The 17301-nt window shown below is 39.1% G+C and overlaps 1 protein-coding gene across 8 annotated transcripts in view; it reads right to left on the bottom strand.

Moving 5' to 3' along the window:
- ncam1b (neural cell adhesion molecule 1b) overlaps positions 1-17301 on the bottom strand; it is a 122188-nt gene that overhangs the window by 32136 nt on the left and 72751 nt on the right. For 5 of the 8 annotated variants that reach the window (XM_066662583.1, XM_066662588.1, XM_066662585.1 and 2 more), the window contains 5 exons: positions 15347-15376; positions 10739-10889; positions 4888-5075; positions 4552-4648; positions 1977-2147 (listed from right to left, as the gene is read on the bottom strand). In XM_066662583.1, coding sequence (XP_066518680.1) covers positions 1977-2147; positions 4552-4648; positions 4888-5075; positions 10739-10889; positions 15347-15376 — 637 coding nt within the window. The remainder of the gene's footprint in view (positions 1-1976; positions 2148-4551; positions 4649-4887; positions 5076-10738; positions 10890-15346; positions 15377-17301) is intronic. The other 3 variants (XM_066662586.1, XM_066662587.1, XM_066662591.1) reach the window with 1 other exon arrangement.

The raw sequence follows: 17301 nt of genomic DNA, 5'->3' as shown, positions 1-17301 counted from the left end.
GTTATTCAAGTGAATATATGCTCACTGTTTTTGCAACTCTGGTGCAATGTAGTGGCTAACACTTACATTTGATGCAAAAGATTTGATTATAAATTCCTCACCAGGGTAACTACACAACACGGCACCAGTTTATTTCCTTAGGTAAAATCGAATGCATTTACTCAAGTATTTAATTACATAATGTATCTGAAATATACATGTCATATTATTTAGTTAAAATACAAATATTTGTTTTCAAAGCCATCTAATTTACTGCCAATGATGTTATTAGGAATTTAAACTTTTTACTGTGAATTCTAAACCCTGAACAAGGCACATCTCTGAATAACCAACATGTGCAGAGAAAGCATAAGGGATTGTTGAAGATCTTCCAGACAGAACGTAAATCACTGCAAATTGTATGGCTTGCTTGCTAGCTTGGCAGCCATTGATAGTTATTAAAAGAACAAACGTCTACTAAATTTTATTTTTAATCTCCTTTAGTCTGTAACAAATGGCGGACTTCATCGGCAGCTCGGCAGCCTCTCCGCAGCACCTCCCACACTGATGGGGCCCAGCTGCTGGTCCTCAGGTTAGAAAAAGATAATGGACAATTTAATCTCTTAGTGGGGGTTCTGGAGATGAGCTGAATTGGAGTTATTTCAGCTTCCAGTGGCTCTTTACTTCATTGTGTTTGAATTATGTGCAAATAAACGCTTTGACACCTGTGTGTTATCCTGTGTGAAACTCTTTAAAACCTCAGACAATCCAAACTGTTACTACTTTGTAACAAGAGTATTGCAGATTTTGTGGACGCACAAGTTTCAAGAAATAACTTTGCTTAGAGACCACTATTTGTTTATTTAGATATTATGTACAAGTTATTAATTTAGGAGGGCATATCTTAAAATAGAAAATATAACTGGCTGGGATAAATAAGATTTTTCTAATTCCAAAACTAGAATTAAAATCGACTATAAAGTTTGTGACTTACAAGACCTTGTAGACAACCACTGTCATATAAAAATTTTTTTACAAGTTTAAAAAAAAAAACCTTTAAGAAAGTCAGCACAGCACCGTGGGTCTGAAAGGAAATGTAGCCTTCAAAGTCCTTATTGAGAAACAAAAGTAGAAAAGAAAACATCAGATTAAATAAAGAATCTGTTGGTGTCCTCAGAACAACAGAATGGCTCCTAGAGCCAGAAATCAGCTTCACTGAATGGTAAAGGTTTGGTAATTATTCGGATCATGAGAAGCAGAAAATAACTCAAGTGTGGAAATGTGGAAAAGTGTTTTATAGATTTCTTAGAATTACTAAATAGACAGCTTTAATGAAGGTAAAGGGACACAAAATTGTAACCTAGTAAAATAAATGTTATATTATTATTTAATTGTCCTAGTAACTTGTACTTAATGTAACATGTGGGTGTAAATTTAATAAAGCCGTGCTGTTCTGACTTCTGCATTTTTCTCTGTTTCTGAATTGTATGGTGCTTATGTTGGGTAAAGCTTGAGTTAAGTTCAGACACGCAGCCAAAATCACAATTTTTTTTATCCAGCAGGTAAGATTTGAGCGGGACAGTATGAATGTCAAAAATACACATGAAATCTGACTTTTTCCTAACAGGATCCAAGCTAATTTAGATGGTGGTTTCAAAATCTGACATAAGGACATTAAAGCCCAGTTTCACCATTCAGATGGGATTTCATTTATTTTTATCTTGTTTTGTTTGTGCTTCTTGCTTTCTTGCTCTCCATGTATGCACACCTGCGTCACTACCATTACAAGCCATGTGAACCATCAGTCTAAAAAGAGATTACATAATCAAATCTGCTCACTCTGCAGAGTGAGCTAAGACAGATGGCTGAAAACTAAAATCAGGACCATGCTTGCTTTATTTTCACCATTCCCACCACAGATGGAAAATTTTTACCACCAGATGAATAATGCAGACAACAGAACATGCTGCCGCTCTCCTCGTGGCTAATGTGAGTACCTTCTCGGACCTCGTAGACTCGCTGGACCCAGTTGTTACGGCCCAATGCTCTCCACTCGGTGCGGTACTTGAGCACAGGAACTCCTCCTGAAGCCTCCGGCTCAACAAATAGCAGCTGAGCTGTGCTGGAGTATGGCTCCACGTGAGTGATGACTGGAGCTGAGGGTACATCTAGAGGCCATGGGGAAAACATTGCAAGCTGTCAACACCAGTCAGCATTCAAACACTACCTGAATATTCTTCAAAGAAATGATCCCCAACAACGTATTTAGATTTTTCTAGAGTTCTCTAACTAATAAGTGAGATATTACTCTTGATTATAGACATCATGTTTGTTCAAAGCTGGCATGTACAGGCTTGCGCACAGTAATAGGGGAACATAGAGCTGGTTGCCACTGTTAACGCTCCGTTTTTTTTGTCTGAGACAGAAATATCACCAACCAAACCTCTCCCTGGTCTAAATGAGTTCAGCATTATATAGTACTTCTATTAATATAAAAGAAATACTTGTATCTGAACCAGTGTTGTGCAATTGTCACACTTTAGTAGGGTTTGTTGACACAACTGTAGCTACGAGTTTAAAATAAAACTACATTAATAAAGGTTTTTAACACAGGGATAAAAAGGCAACAGTGACTTATTTTGTCTAATACTGAAAGCGTCAGAAATCTGACTGAAAATGTCAAGATTATGAATAAGCTAAGACCCCAGAATGTGAATTGTAGCAATTTCACAGGTGAAGACACACCACATTATCGTCAATGTCTGAAAAGTCCTTTGAGCAGTGGTTTATTGATTAAACTTGGTAGTTAAATGTTTAAACAAATATTAACAATATGTGCTGAAGCCGACAGGGTTAATGTCAACTGAAAGAAAAGACAAAATTAGGTCCAGTGAGATCTGTGGTTTAATGAAGATTCACTATTTGGCAAATAACAGGTCACTGTTACCCCTTCTATCTATGTGAAATAAATGATTACTTATTTATATTATATATTTTGTATGAGTTTACAATCTAATTAATAGCTATTAATGAGCATACTACAAACCATTTATAAAACTTTATAAGTGTAGTCGTATTCTAAAGTGGTATCCAATCTTAATTCCTTACAAAGGACCTATAGCCAGACAAAGAGCAGAGAATGAAAAGTACTTTTTTCCCATGGAAACAGAAATCAAGATTGAAATTCACAGAAATACCCATTAAAAAAGTCGAGAAGCAGTTAAAACACTGTCCTCCAAAGCTGCCCCAAATTGAGTTCGGATCCTAGCACTTTATTGCCCTTCACTGATAAGTCATCAGTGGAATCACAGTGGTGGCAGATATAAAGTGGTCTGCCAAATGTGCAGTCTTGGTGTGCCTAGTTTTTATAATGAAGGAACCGAATCCCTGTCTCCAGGGCTGTGCCTTTGCTCCACACAAGCCAGAGAGGAGCACTGCATCTCATCCTCAAACGAGGAGTCCTGACATTGGGTACAATTCTGTATAAAGTGAGGCTGGTGACATGTGGCAATTACTCCTGTCATGCATGTGACAACCAAGCCCACAAGGGCTACCCCATGCTAAAGGGAATGCGTAATGACCTTCATACTTGAGGAAAGCATTTCAAACAAAGCTATGAATCTACAAATAATTTTTGCTCAAGATTTCAAAGTACAGTCACATTTGTCTCATTACTAATATAAAACAAAATAAAACTACTCCCAGGCTGACTGATCAGCCATGTCATTAAAACTGTACCTTGTACCTACACTCTCTGTCTTTTTTATCTGCTCCACTGACCATACAGATGCACTTGTACTTCTACAATTCCACACTATAGTCCATCTGTTGTTATGAATACTGTGTTTACCTCCTTTCAATTTGCTCTTCAATGGTCAGGACCACTACAGTACCACCACAGAGCAGGTATGTTGTGTGGTAGGTCATTCTCAGCGCTGCAGTAACACTGATGTGGTGGTGGTGTGCTCTGGTACAAGTGGATCAGACACAGCAGTGCTGCTGGAGTTTCTAAACATGGTATACACTTGCTATCCACTCTGTTAGACACACCTACATAATTGTTCTATCTTTTCTTGGTGCAGCTGTGACATTAAGGAAGTGACACAGAAAGTATCTGTGTTGGTTTGTATTCTAACATCAAGCATGCACCTTTAAAACTGAATTTAACTTTTAAGCCAAAACCTTCTCTGAAGTGTCATAAATCAATGTCTCAGGCATTAGGCAGACTTCACAACAACCTTATTCCATGTCGATCCGTCAAGTAGCTTAAAGAGGCGTAAAACCACTCAGACATCTGGTTTCTATTAACACCACTTAACAATTCTGAGTTTGAGAAGTTCTCAAGGAAAACACATATTACATAGTGAGGGGAGGGGGGTTACATCAAACCTATTAATTGTGAAATTTCTCATAACCTTTCAATACTAATATTTCGCAATGATGCTATGACAAACAAGCCCATGTTCCCCTATAACAAGCTGCAGTGCACTAGATTAAACACTTTGTAAACACTTAAGAGTTGAGGAAGTCTGCAAGTTTGTGTCAAGGTCGAGTCAAAAGGAGCAGACGGACCGGCCTGAATGAGGATGAACTCTTTGGACTCTGTCCCAATCTCGTTGGAGGCTGTGCAGTTGTAGCTGCCAAAGTCGTTCTGGGAGTCCGGGTTAACCTGCGGTGGAGGGAGAGCGCATGCATTAACCTTAGGGATCCTCCTCAGCTGTTGCTCTTCTTGTTCCATTAGCAGCGTCTCTGTTTACCCCCACCATGTGTTTCCCCTTCTCAATTATTGATCAGCAACAGAGGATACAACAGTCTTAGGGCAACATAACACAATCCCCGATCCGTGTAAATATTAAATGTTTATGCATGCAAGAAAATGACTAGAGGAAGTGAAAGAGGGCTCTTTACCTCCAGGTAGCTGGCAGAAGGAGTTGTATAGATTTTGATATTGGAGGTGTTGGCGTTGGGCAACTGGAGTCCATCACGCAGCCACACAATAGACACCTCAATAGGGTGCGCCAGGATTTCACAGCTGATGTTGGCTGGGTTTCCCTCCCATGTGTAGACCGCCACTGAGCCCAAGATTTTGGGTGCATCTGGTGTGAAGTGAAAAAAAAATTAATGATGAAAATAAATAATTTTGCGGGAGGAAAAATATAAATAAATGAATAAATAAATATTCAGATCAGCTTTAGGCTGATCCACACTAGAGTTATCACAATGGATATATTAATCAATCGCATACCCATTATTTTGATGATTAATGAAGTAGCTGAAATTATTATTATTATTAATACCAGACAAGCCCATATTAAAGTCATTAATTCATTCATTCATTCATTTTCTGTAACTGCTTATCCAGTTCAGGGTCGCGGTGGGTCCAGAGCCTACCCAGAATCACTGAGCACAAGGCAGGAATACACCCTGGAGGGGGCGCCAGACCTTCACAGGACAACACACACTCACACCTTTGGACACTTTTCAGTCGCCAATCCACCTACCAACGTGTGGATTTTACATTTTTAAGAAGGAACTTACCTAATAGATATAAAAATGAGGTTCTAGCCTGAATGTATTGAAATAATAACCTTTAAAAAATTGTGGGTGCAACATTGGTTAAGGGTGAGGGGGAACTAGCAAACAAACAAACAAACAAATAAACACAACTCATCAATCAGCTCTGAATATTAGTGCAGTTTCAATAACCAGCATGTTATCTGTAGGGCACTGAAGCCATGCTTAGTCTAAATATTCTCCAATAAGGGAAAACTTGATAGAGGGAAGGCTTGATATGAGTCATTATTTATTTATTTGTTTTTTGGTAGGAATCCTATTTTTATTATGTATTTCCACCAGTACATTTAAAAGGCATTTTACAGCTGTAAACAACACCTGTTTTCGCTTCCCTTCTTGGGCTCACAGTGTAATGAGTTCTGTCCCTTGGTGTTGGTTTGAGGTGGTACTGCCCTTAGTAATACAACCAACATTGAGTAAAGCCTCTTAAGGTTCTGTTGGGTCTAAAGGTTTAAAAAAAAAATATTTTTGTTTAAACGTCAAACTGCTTAATTACTATATGAATGTAATGAAGACATTCAAGACTAAAAATTACTATACATATTTGACCCTGTGCCAAATATGTAATTCTCTAAGCTGGAGAATTTGAAATATGCCTTATCACTGTACAAGTTGTTAACTAATCACTGTGGCTTCACTGTAGAGGTTAATGTCAATACATTCCTTTTGCTTTTCATCACATTTTTGAGAGTAATTACGACAGGCTTAATCCTCACAAAGCCTTTGAAGCGTTAATTGTGCGGAATCAGTGTTTATAAACTGAGAAGCAGACTCTTAAGTGAAAGTAAGTGGCAGGTAGCCTGCAAAGGGAGAATTTGCTGCTAAAAACGTCTGGTCTCCTCCTCCTACATGAAAGATGATCACGCTTGGATGAGTCTGTTTCTAAAGACTCTCCTCCTCTTTCTGAGCAGCATGTGGAGGATGGGAAAAGCAACATGGCACAGATTTTTTTTTTTTGTGTGGTCGGGGTGTCCTATTTGCACATAATGTGTGGCTCCGTCCACACTTGTTATGTTCAACTAGAGCGCACTCCCATTCCCCTCGCGCCCCTCATACTGCCACTGGGTCTCACGTTCTCGGCTCTATCAGCAGCACCCCGTTAGCGCTTGCTGAGACGACAGAAAAAATGCTGCAAACAAAGTCGTTGGCAGATATTTGCCCAGCATGTGCTCCGATTAGCATAAAAACAAAAACAACAACATGCACAGTGGGAAAATTAATCAGTGTTTGCACACAATCAAATTAACTCTTTTAGGAGTTTTTGGGGGCCCTGCTCTCACCATCTTGGAATTAAATCATAATGTACTCTAGCTAAACAACACATAAGCTCCTTAAAAGGATGCTCTGAAGCAGAACATTCCACATTCTAGGACAAAATAACTAAGGCTTTCTGCCCCTGTATAATTCAGAGAAGACTGCATTACATCTTAAATCCGGATAAGGTTTAGATTAAGCATCAGTCACTGGGCAAGAAATCTCTCCCAGCTAATATCTCTCTGACACGCAGATTATGGAAGGCCAAAGGAAGTCACCAATCCTCCTTGTCGGCGGTGGCGTTTTTGATGTACTTTGATGGCTGTATTGATCCAGCATATGAAGCCCAGGCTGTCACTTGATACAGCATGTCCAATTGGATAAAATCAGGAATGCCTGGGGGGTCAGTTTTCTGGCTCAGAGGTAAAGATGCTCTGATTTTATATATATGCAGCAGGTAGTGTCGCAGTAACACAGCTCCAGGTGACTCTCTTTGAGAAGTTTGGTGTGTTCTCCCCATGTCCGCGTGGGTTTCCTCCGGGTGCTCCGGTTTCCTCCCACAGTCAAAAAAAAACACGTTGGTAGGTAGATTGGTGACGCATTTAATGATGTTTTGTTTTAAAACATGGACCAATGGACCAAAATAATTAAGAGGTAGGTAGCACATGTCAAACTGGTATTCAGATGAATTCAAAGCCCACAGCAGCACATTCCCTCCACTGGCTAAGCTTCTCCCTACAGTACAGTTTGGTACCATCACTGCCTAGCTGCCATAACAGAAAACTGGATTTGTTGACCCAGCGTTAGTGTTTATTACTGCACGTTCCTGTTCAGAGATCTGCAGGCCCACTGTAGGCAATGTCAACAGTTCAACAGTGGACAGACAGCATGGGCACTGACTGTGCTGCGGCTACATGGCAGCTTCTGATGCCCTGTGCTGTGACACATTCCTTCCATAAATATCATTAAAAATTTCTGTGACTTGTGCCACAGACTCCCTCCTGTCAGTCTGGACCACAGTGGAGCTTTCGTTGCCTTCACTCACCAATGAGTGTCAGGTCCGCAAAACACCACATCACTACTTTGTGATTTGTTCCTTTACAGACCACTCAGTAATTACTGATCAGTGCTGGACTGGTGAATCCCATAAGCCTGGCTGTTTAAGGCAAAATCCTTAAGCTATAACGATTTGGCCACTGTCAAAGTCACTCAGGTCACCTGTCAATTTCACCCACAGCCAACCCATCGACTACGAAAATCAACTGTTCAGTTAAGCCTTCAGTTAAAGCTTCAGATTTTGTACTGCACTGTTATAAAATAATCAACATTACTTGTTTCATCTGTGTGTGGTCTTAATGTTTTGGTGGATAAGCAGTAAAATCACATACCATGTGATACAGTCATAATATAGGTTATATACTGTATGCACTTAAAACCAACACATCACATAATGACAATAGTAAAAACAAGCTAAACCAAAACAAAAAAATGGCTCCTCTGAATCATAATAAAATAAAATGTTTGATGCAGTGTTTAATTGGAAGACTACAGCCCACCACAATCCAAAAAAACAAGTCAGCCTAATTTGGCTCTGGAGCTGACAAGCCTGTGGTTTACTAAGCAGCAAGAGCAGATTCTTCTTCAACTTGCTGCTGACAGTTCTGCAAAACTTGGCTGGCTACCAGCTGCAGTCTTTGCACTTGCTAGTTTGTCATGCTCTCCATAGTCTTGTCTAATATGGTGTGTGGTATTAAATGTTTGAGTTGAGGCAATTTCTTTTGTACATATATTACAACTGTTATGTGCCAGAGAAGCTATTGTTTTATCCAACTGGTGAACATGGGTGTTATGGTATGAAACCGGGCTGATGTGATAACCGAATCCAAAACTGTTTCATGCTATTAGAGTATCACACAGTATCAATCAAGCATCTAAAAGCATGCAAGACGAAAACTAGGTTAGAATTACTTAAATTGGGAAGAAATTGTTAAAAACAATATTTCTTTTCGAAAGGAGATCTACAGAAGAAAAAGATGGAATCTTGACATTCAAAGTGTAGCTAATATCAGCTTCAATTATTCAGTGTTTCCAGATATCTAAGGTAAAATCTTTCAGCTCAGTGACATTCTGCTCTCCTTACAAATCAGCTGCAGGAGTGGAGGCACACTTTATTCTGAGCTAAATCAAAACAAAGCAGTTCTGACTTTATTTGGATATTTATATGCCTGCTTCATATTTTAATACTGCATTCTACCTTGAAGGTATCAGCAGCTATAATGCCACCTCTTAAAACTTCTATTCCACTGTAATACTGTAGTATAGCAGTTCTGTTCCAATTATTAAAGCTACAACAGAAAATCTGAAAGTCAGAAATCAGAAAGTCAACATTAGCCTCATGCCATATAATCAATATTTTTCAACACTATGTAATGTCACTTGGTACAGAAACATTGAGCAACAAGAGTGCTGTCAGTTGTCTGAAACATTTTTATGTGTGTGTGTATGTGTGTGTGTGTGGTAGCTACTGCTTGTGATATTACTATGAATGCAGTGTGTGTTTATATCATTTGTGGACTGCAGAGCCAATCTGCCAATGCTGAGAAGTTCAGATCCACTGCCTGTGGAGAAAATATGAAGGAAGAAAATAGGTAGAAAAGTTGCTCTAGAGAGTTTCAGCATGAGTTGAGACAAGCTGAGATTCACTGGTGTAAAGAAACTCAAAGAAACCCACAGGAAGGCGTTTTAATCTGCATTTTGGAAAAAAGTCAGTGGTAGGGTACATTTATCCTCTCATAAACCAGGACTCACTGAGAACAAAACTCGACGCAGATCATTTCTAACTTTTAAACAATTTCAGATTTTTAAGATCAGCCAATTTAGAAAATCATCCATCTTCAAAAGAAACCTCCACCTCCATCTGCAGTCCCCAAATCAAAGTATCATACACAGCAAATTCACCAGTGTTAAATCAACACTAAGACTAAGAGTGTTAAATTCTTACACTAACAGTGCAACACTGGTGAATTTACTGTGTACTCGGTTTGGATTATCATTTTAATGAGTTTAACTATTTGAAGAGGTTCATTTAAAAAGATCTCTTAAGAATCCCAAGCTGAATCCCCACCCACACATTCTTAATTAAAAAATAAACCTTGAAATCTAAACGTGTGTTTGTTGTGTTCACCTTGCTTAAGAGATGTTCCATATCAGATCAGTAAAATGATAACATCACCAGCTAACCATTGAAAGACAAGACATTGGCGTTTTTTTTATTCAGAGATGGTGACAGCTGCTTGAGTCCTGAGGTTCTTTGTGTCACAAGCCAAAATCATTCATCAGACAATCTGGTATATTTTGTCATTTAACATGGCCAAAAATTTGATGTGAAAAGAAAAACAAAATTAGACATCTTTTGGCATGATGAGTATAGGAAGACAACTTTTAAATCAGGGCTGAAACCATGGGAAGCAAATACATCTGCAAACTTGGGACAAAGTCTTGCTTCAGAAGCTATTAAAAGCTTCAAAGCAATCTCTTGCGTAACATTTAATGATGCAGAGAACTTAAAATATACACAAAAAACCTATGTTCAATTCTGTGATTTTATCTTACTGTAAACATCCCAGTTTACCATTCAGCAGATTTGAGTTCCACCTCTGACCTAAACATACCTGACCTACTTAGACAAGGCTCTTAAATGTCTCTGTATGCAAACGTTTGGGTGCCTCAAATGATATGTTGACTCTCTAAGTGAAAATACGTGTACATGTTCTTTGAATTCAATAAACTGAAAAAAAAAAGAATATTTTCTGTTCTTCCAATAGGTTGAACACATGCTAAGGTGAGTTCCTCTGCATATTTGTCCATCACTACTACAAAGAGGCCTGTAACTGTGCAATAAACCACACTAAGGAAGGAGGAATGATCTTACAGCGCACTTCCAGATACATATGCTGCGAGGTTTCGCCAACAGGGTTGTGGGCCGTGCACAAGTACTGTCCGGCGTCTGTGTACTGGACGTCTTTCAGAGTGAGGGAAGACACGCGAGCATCGCTGCGCACCACTACGTTGCCGTCTGCACTCTGGAAAGGAACACACACACACACACACACAGGTTAAAATGAACATCCCTGTGGGCCCACAGAACTAACACTGTACACATTTTCAAACCTGCATAATCAGGACTGTATCCTCTTTATAGGCATTATACAACAGTCTGTCAGCATCTACACGAGTCCAAAATATTTTAAGACATCTCAGCAAGTTTGCTGAAGTAGGTTCTAGGCTCGGAAACTTGAGTTTGCTTTATTACTTAAAAAGGCCCCACGCATTCAGCTACCCTGGAGACGGCGACAATAGCGAAGACAAAAGCAGTATGTGACAGGGTGTTAGAGGCAGATATAAATAACAAGTCTTTTATGTGCAGGAGCTTTGAAGGGGGGTGGGGTGGGGGGGGTGGAACGGCGTGAGGTGGACCCATCAATAATGCAGAGCGTGAGTCAGGGAAGCCATTTCCAAAGTGCACGATTATTTCATCATATGCTACGTCATGTGAACTCACAACAACTCACACCTTTGAGCTTTCTCACAGCTTCGAATCCCACTTGACCTTGTGGATTTGGATGCGACAAAGCCACCATTTAAAAACTCTTTGACTCTAATAGTCTCTGAAAGCAAATGGTCATCCAATAGCTGTGCTGTGCTGGGCACGCTGCAGACTTTAAGGCTTTATGACTATCACAAAAAAAAAAGTCAAGATCTACCCTTGTACTGACAGAGAAGTGGATAAAAAGGAAGAAAAAGAGATTTGTTACAGCTATTCACACATTGCTCGTTCAAGAGTGAAGAGCACTCGGCAAACACCATCTATTTTCAAGGAAGCGCCACCTCAATGGTTTAACGGGTTTTTAGACTAGAGCACAAACACAGCCTTCTGTTCAGAAAACAAGATCTAAAAACCGAAAACTTGCCATTTTATTAGGTACCTAGCAATTATTCACTAAGGCCATTTTATTAGAAACACCAGACATTAAGCTGTAAATTGACAATTTCCATATTGTTTATTTAGTCATGTCTTTTTGTTGTAGATGCATACATGTCAGTTGTGAATGTATTACCTTTACAACTGACATGTTCATTCAGAGGATGACCCTCATTTACACAAAATGAAAAGAATTTATATATCAAAGCATGTAAGACATAAACGCAAAGAAATAAATAACAGATGTTTAATCTAACAGAAGAAATCTAATATAAACAAACTGTAAAAGAGTAAAGAAATATATAAAAGTCAAACCACAAAAATGAAGATAATGAAAAAATAAATAAATAAGTAAATAAATAGGTCGAAACGCAATAAAACCAAAAGTTCAGGAATAAATGTAATCATAAAAATAAATAAAATAAATGCAGTTAAAAAAAATAAAACTAAACCAAAACATACCAGAATCATATCAAGAATGTAGGTTTTAACAACAAATATATATATATTGAAATGTGGAGACACCAGACCTCCTCCTGGTAGAATCGACTGTATAGGAAACTTTGTAGGTATACAATTACAGGCCGTAGTCAATCGGTTTCTGCAGTATTTATCAGCCATTTTCTAACCCCTGTAACAATGTGAGGAGAAGTAAACGAATAAAAAATATATATAAAATAAAAAGAAAACACCACAGCTGACCAGCAATCATTTGGGTGATGGATCATTTTCAACACAGCAGTGACACCAACAAGGTACTGGCATAATAGTATGGTGCCTTTTGATTTTTTTTTCTTTGTGGAGGGGTGGGGGTGGTCAGTGTTTTGTTGTACATCAACTAATGAACATTCTATTTTTATTTTTATTTATTTTTAGATACCTCATTGTTACTACTACGCTGAGAATAGCTTACCAACAAAAACGTCCAGTCAACTTTAATTCTGTGCTCAGAAACTGACCACTGATAAAAGGCTAGAGGACGACTGACATAAAATGTGGATGAATTAAATAATCAAAACCGTTAAATTAAGGAGGTGTTTGTAATATTGTGGCAGTAATTACATGCAGTATGCATGCGCAATATGTATAAGCCTGCTGTACTGAGAGCTTTTCATCAATCAAATAAGGCCTTGTCAGTAAGGGTTCTATTGTGTTCAACTGCCGCTGCTGAAAGGGGTAGAACTGATAAACAGCTGGGCTATGGTCAGTAAACGGAAGCTTGTAAAGTAAACTTGATGATTCTAACAAAATTGCCAATGAATGTAGGTGTATCTAATAAACTGGCAACTCCCATGGCATCTCTGGACACATATGCCAGTCACAGTACTTCATATTAGCAGAAGCGGAATGTCTGGACTATTTATTACGCTGCTGTTCTCCCTGAACTGAGTCACACTTACATAATGCACAGCCCCTTTTCATCCAGACATCAGCAGCTTCCCTCGTCTGAGCTGAACAGGCTAATTCAATCGCCCCCCTAATGGGTGCACTGAGCACAGGCCAGCCAACTTCCTGCTGCTCCCCTGAGGCTTCTCCTCTGGCTGTGGTCAGATGGCCGGCTAGTGAACCCTGGCCCCCCAGGGCAGCACGTGGTCACTGGACACCGACTACTGCATCACGGAGAGCGTCAGTGGAACAGCGGACAGGGGCCAGACTAGACCGGCTACACAATACAGCCCTGGTATTCAGTCGAGTGTACCTTCAATTCTTTTCAGAGATAAAGCTCCTGTTATTCATTTGCAATGTGAGAACATTGGCACATTAATGTTTCATGGCCGTAGTTTTCAGCAGAGGAGCTGTTTTAATAATGCAGACGGAGCACCAGCTATTGCAGATGCTGCGGGTTGTTTCCACAAATACCTGGCTTTGTCTGAAGAAACGTTCTAGAAAGCATGACACAAAGAGACAGTCACGACAAATGTTTTTTGTAATACACTTGGGTAAAAAAAAAAATAAATAAAAAAATAACAAACAAACCTCCCTCACTCTTAATTACCAATGCAATCAATGGGTCACAGGAAACATCATTGCATAAGAAGGTTTGTACAGTGAGAGCACACGACTGAAAAATATATATAGACTATGTTGGCTATTTAGGGCAGAAACTGAAATGGTTCATTGTATTCATAAGAGCGCTTAGGAAATAAAATAATACACACAGTACAAGTTTTCCTTTCTCATTGTTTTGATATAAGAAATTCCATTTTTTATTTAATCATATGGCACTTTGCCACTGCATGGCACCTACTGTGCTGGTTTGCTTTTCCAGTAGGCGAATTTGGTATATGGAACCAGGCACGTTTAAGGTGCAAACGGTGCACGCTTATGGTTCAAAGCAAGCTGAGAAGGAAACTAAACTGAGATATGTAAACCTTGCAGAGTGCTGATAGGTCAGAGCTTGTCAATCATGACAAAATGCAGTTGTCCAGCACAAACTATCCATGTATAAAATCTCCAAGCTACAGTAGAGATCACATTTGTTTATATCAGACTTGTAACATTATGCCATGGTCTTTTGAAGAAGTACAAATGTTACTTGGCTGGATGCCTGAAGGAAGAATACAGTGAGAGCTACAGTGAGAGCTAATCTGCCTGAACTGATGTCTGGCTAAACTGTGATGAGTCCCAACTAACTAACAACATGTGAATACATGATGAGTAAATGTTAACATTACCGTTTCTGCTGTTGTGGTTCCCAAAGCCTACGAATCCACTTAGAGACAGTGTTTTGCGATGTCACCTGCTACATTTCCATGGCAGTGGGAGGGGGGCTGTTGTAGTAAAAAGGTCCCAGGTACTAAACAGTGAAAAGTCAAGTAGAGTAGGTGCCATGCAGTGGAAAAGCACTAACAGACCAAGACCTGGTAGGCCACCAAAACTGATACTATCAGATAAACTGTACTTGTAGGTTTTCAGAGGAAAAAAAAAGAAAAAACATTGCTTTAGATAATAAAAAAATAAAAATCCACAGGGGTTTCTGTCCATCTTTCCTTCGCGAGAACTCTCAACGCTAGTCTGAAAGGGTGTGTCAAGAGGCTGTCAAGAAGCCTTGACTGATAAAAGGAAACGGGTGAAAAAGAAGAAAATTCATATGAAACAAAGCATCTGTTGGTGTTTTCAGAACAAAACGTCACTGAATGTTTTTGGGATTTACTTGAATGGTGGGAGGAATTTGAAACCAACTTTGGAAATGTGGAAAAATCTCTCAGAAAGCAAGTCTCCTGAAAAGAATGGAAGCTCTAAAAAAAAAAAAGAATTGAACACACTACCAACAGAAATTCATAGTGACAGAGGCTGGACACTGAAAAATGACTAAATTGTGATGGATGGCCAGTGGCCAAAAAAAACTGGAATATATGAATGGTAGTTCCACACTTTTGCACAGTAATGTACATAGTACAACAAATTAACAGACTGAATTCATTCATTCATGACTACAATTTAATATAAAACTAACTGAATCTCCTTTGGAGCCAGACATAAAAGAAATGAAAGAGGCTGAATTTAGATTTTTGTGCCTAGTCTATGTTTATGGAGACGTGGGTATTAAAGCTATACCTTGTGCTGCTCGGGCCGAGTCCAAGAGGCCTGCGGAGAACAGAGACAGAACACAACAAAAAAAGAGGCAAAGCCAGCCTTTAGAACGAATCCTTATTCATTGGTAGGACATTAAAAAGAGAGACAAAAAGCAAAATATACCAATTTTCACTTGCAATGTACATTTTACTTGTGCTAGTCCAGTAAAACATACACAGCATAAAAATATAAATTATGGCATGCACTCCAAAAATAACATATCAGGCAAGGCAAAACAATGTCACCGGGATTATTTGAAGTAAATAACATTAAGAAATCTGGCCTAGGGACACCAGATGCCTATAGGCTGCATGTGACTGATTCTATAAGATCATACTTTAACAGTTAAAGAGGCATGCATGGGTACACTGTACAACAGGGATTAAATGAATGGAATCAAATGGACAGCAGATGTTACGAGACGACAGCAAGACGACACAAACGCAAACAAACACTCAAGCAAAGCTGCACTGCAACAACTGCCTTTTCGATGGTCTGTTTGTGCCGTATGCATTCAGAAGTGCAGCTGAACTGCACCCAAACAAATAAATAAATATATAAAAACCCCAAGGCAGATATCCGACAGATCTTGACATTCTGCAAGACCATCAGAAAGAAAAAAATAAAATAAATAAAATAAAATAAAAAAAGAATGGGAGAAAGGGTGTAAAAATTCAAACGTGAGCTTGTTATGATGACGCTTTTCTTTGCAGCTTTCATCCTGTTAACCACCTCCCAGGAGGGCTGAGAGCAACGCACAGCATTCAATGCTCTGTATCATGCACACCATTTAAAGCCGCTAATTAAAGTTAATTCTTCAATAAGCCTGACGCATCTCTCTCGATCTCTGAGAACATTGATTGCTTAACTGCCGTTCTGAAGGTCGATGTGCAAATCCCTGTGTGCGCTTTGGGCACTGCACAAGGGGAACCGGCTAATGTTTCCCTCTTCCCCAGTTCAAATGCCTTAAAAAATCCACTCTCCAATTCTGACATCGCGTATGTGACAAAGCCTGAATGGCTCAATATGACTCCCAACATGTTTGCCTATTAGGGGGTCCATATCTGCACATATGGTGGTGGTACAGTATTTATGTGGGATTCTAGAGTGGGGGGATGTGGGTAGGAGTTTCTCAATAATGCACACACACAAGAACTGAATTAATTGCTTGAAAAGACAGCACTGTCAGGGCATCACGAGGATGTCTCCAAACAAGCGTGAAATATGAAAGCTCACACACGCACTCACAAAGGAAATGTCTAGATGAGGTGTACCAATGTAAGGAAGAAAACCACGAATATCAGTGAAAGAGTGTATGTAAATGTGACAATATGAACATACGACTATGATACTGTGGTTACACAGCCCCATACTACATTTATAACAGTTTAGGACTGATCATTACTCAGTTACTAGCACATGACAGATTATCTTGTCATTTAATTATTCAGCGGCCAAATAGTAAAAACATTTTCAAATGATCTTATTTGAATAATTAGAAAATTGAGAAAAATATAAATACATATATACACCCAAATATTTTAAAGTAAGAGTAGGTATTATTTTTACTCCAAATATCACAGCTTCAAAATCACTGTGATACTTCACTGATCTTTAAGAAGGAGAACAGAGCCTTGTCATTGCCACTCCAGGCTCAGCACTGCAGAAACTGCACTATTTAACGTTCGGATGATGGTAGGTAATCAACCAGTTTTCCAACTGTTTTGGGAGCCCTACAGCCAAAGTGCCCATTCCTATACAGTTTAGAAATAAACTTGCTGTATGTTACCGTGCCTTTAAACTAGGTAAGATTTGGTATTTTTGCTACTGGGCCCCCCCTGCAGTTGCTGATCGTAATTCACTTTTACAGCACAGTCTCGTAATCAAGAGGGAGAGGGGAGGGAGGTTTCCTTCCCTCCTCCAAAGGTACATAATGC

Source organism: Hoplias malabaricus, chromosome 1, assembly GCF_029633855.1.
Source record: "Hoplias malabaricus isolate fHopMal1 chromosome 1, fHopMal1.hap1, whole genome shotgun sequence".
In the NCBI taxonomy this organism is placed as follows: Eukaryota; Metazoa; Chordata; class Actinopteri; order Characiformes; family Erythrinidae; genus Hoplias; species Hoplias malabaricus.
This window is presented reverse-complemented; position numbering and strand designations above follow the sequence as displayed.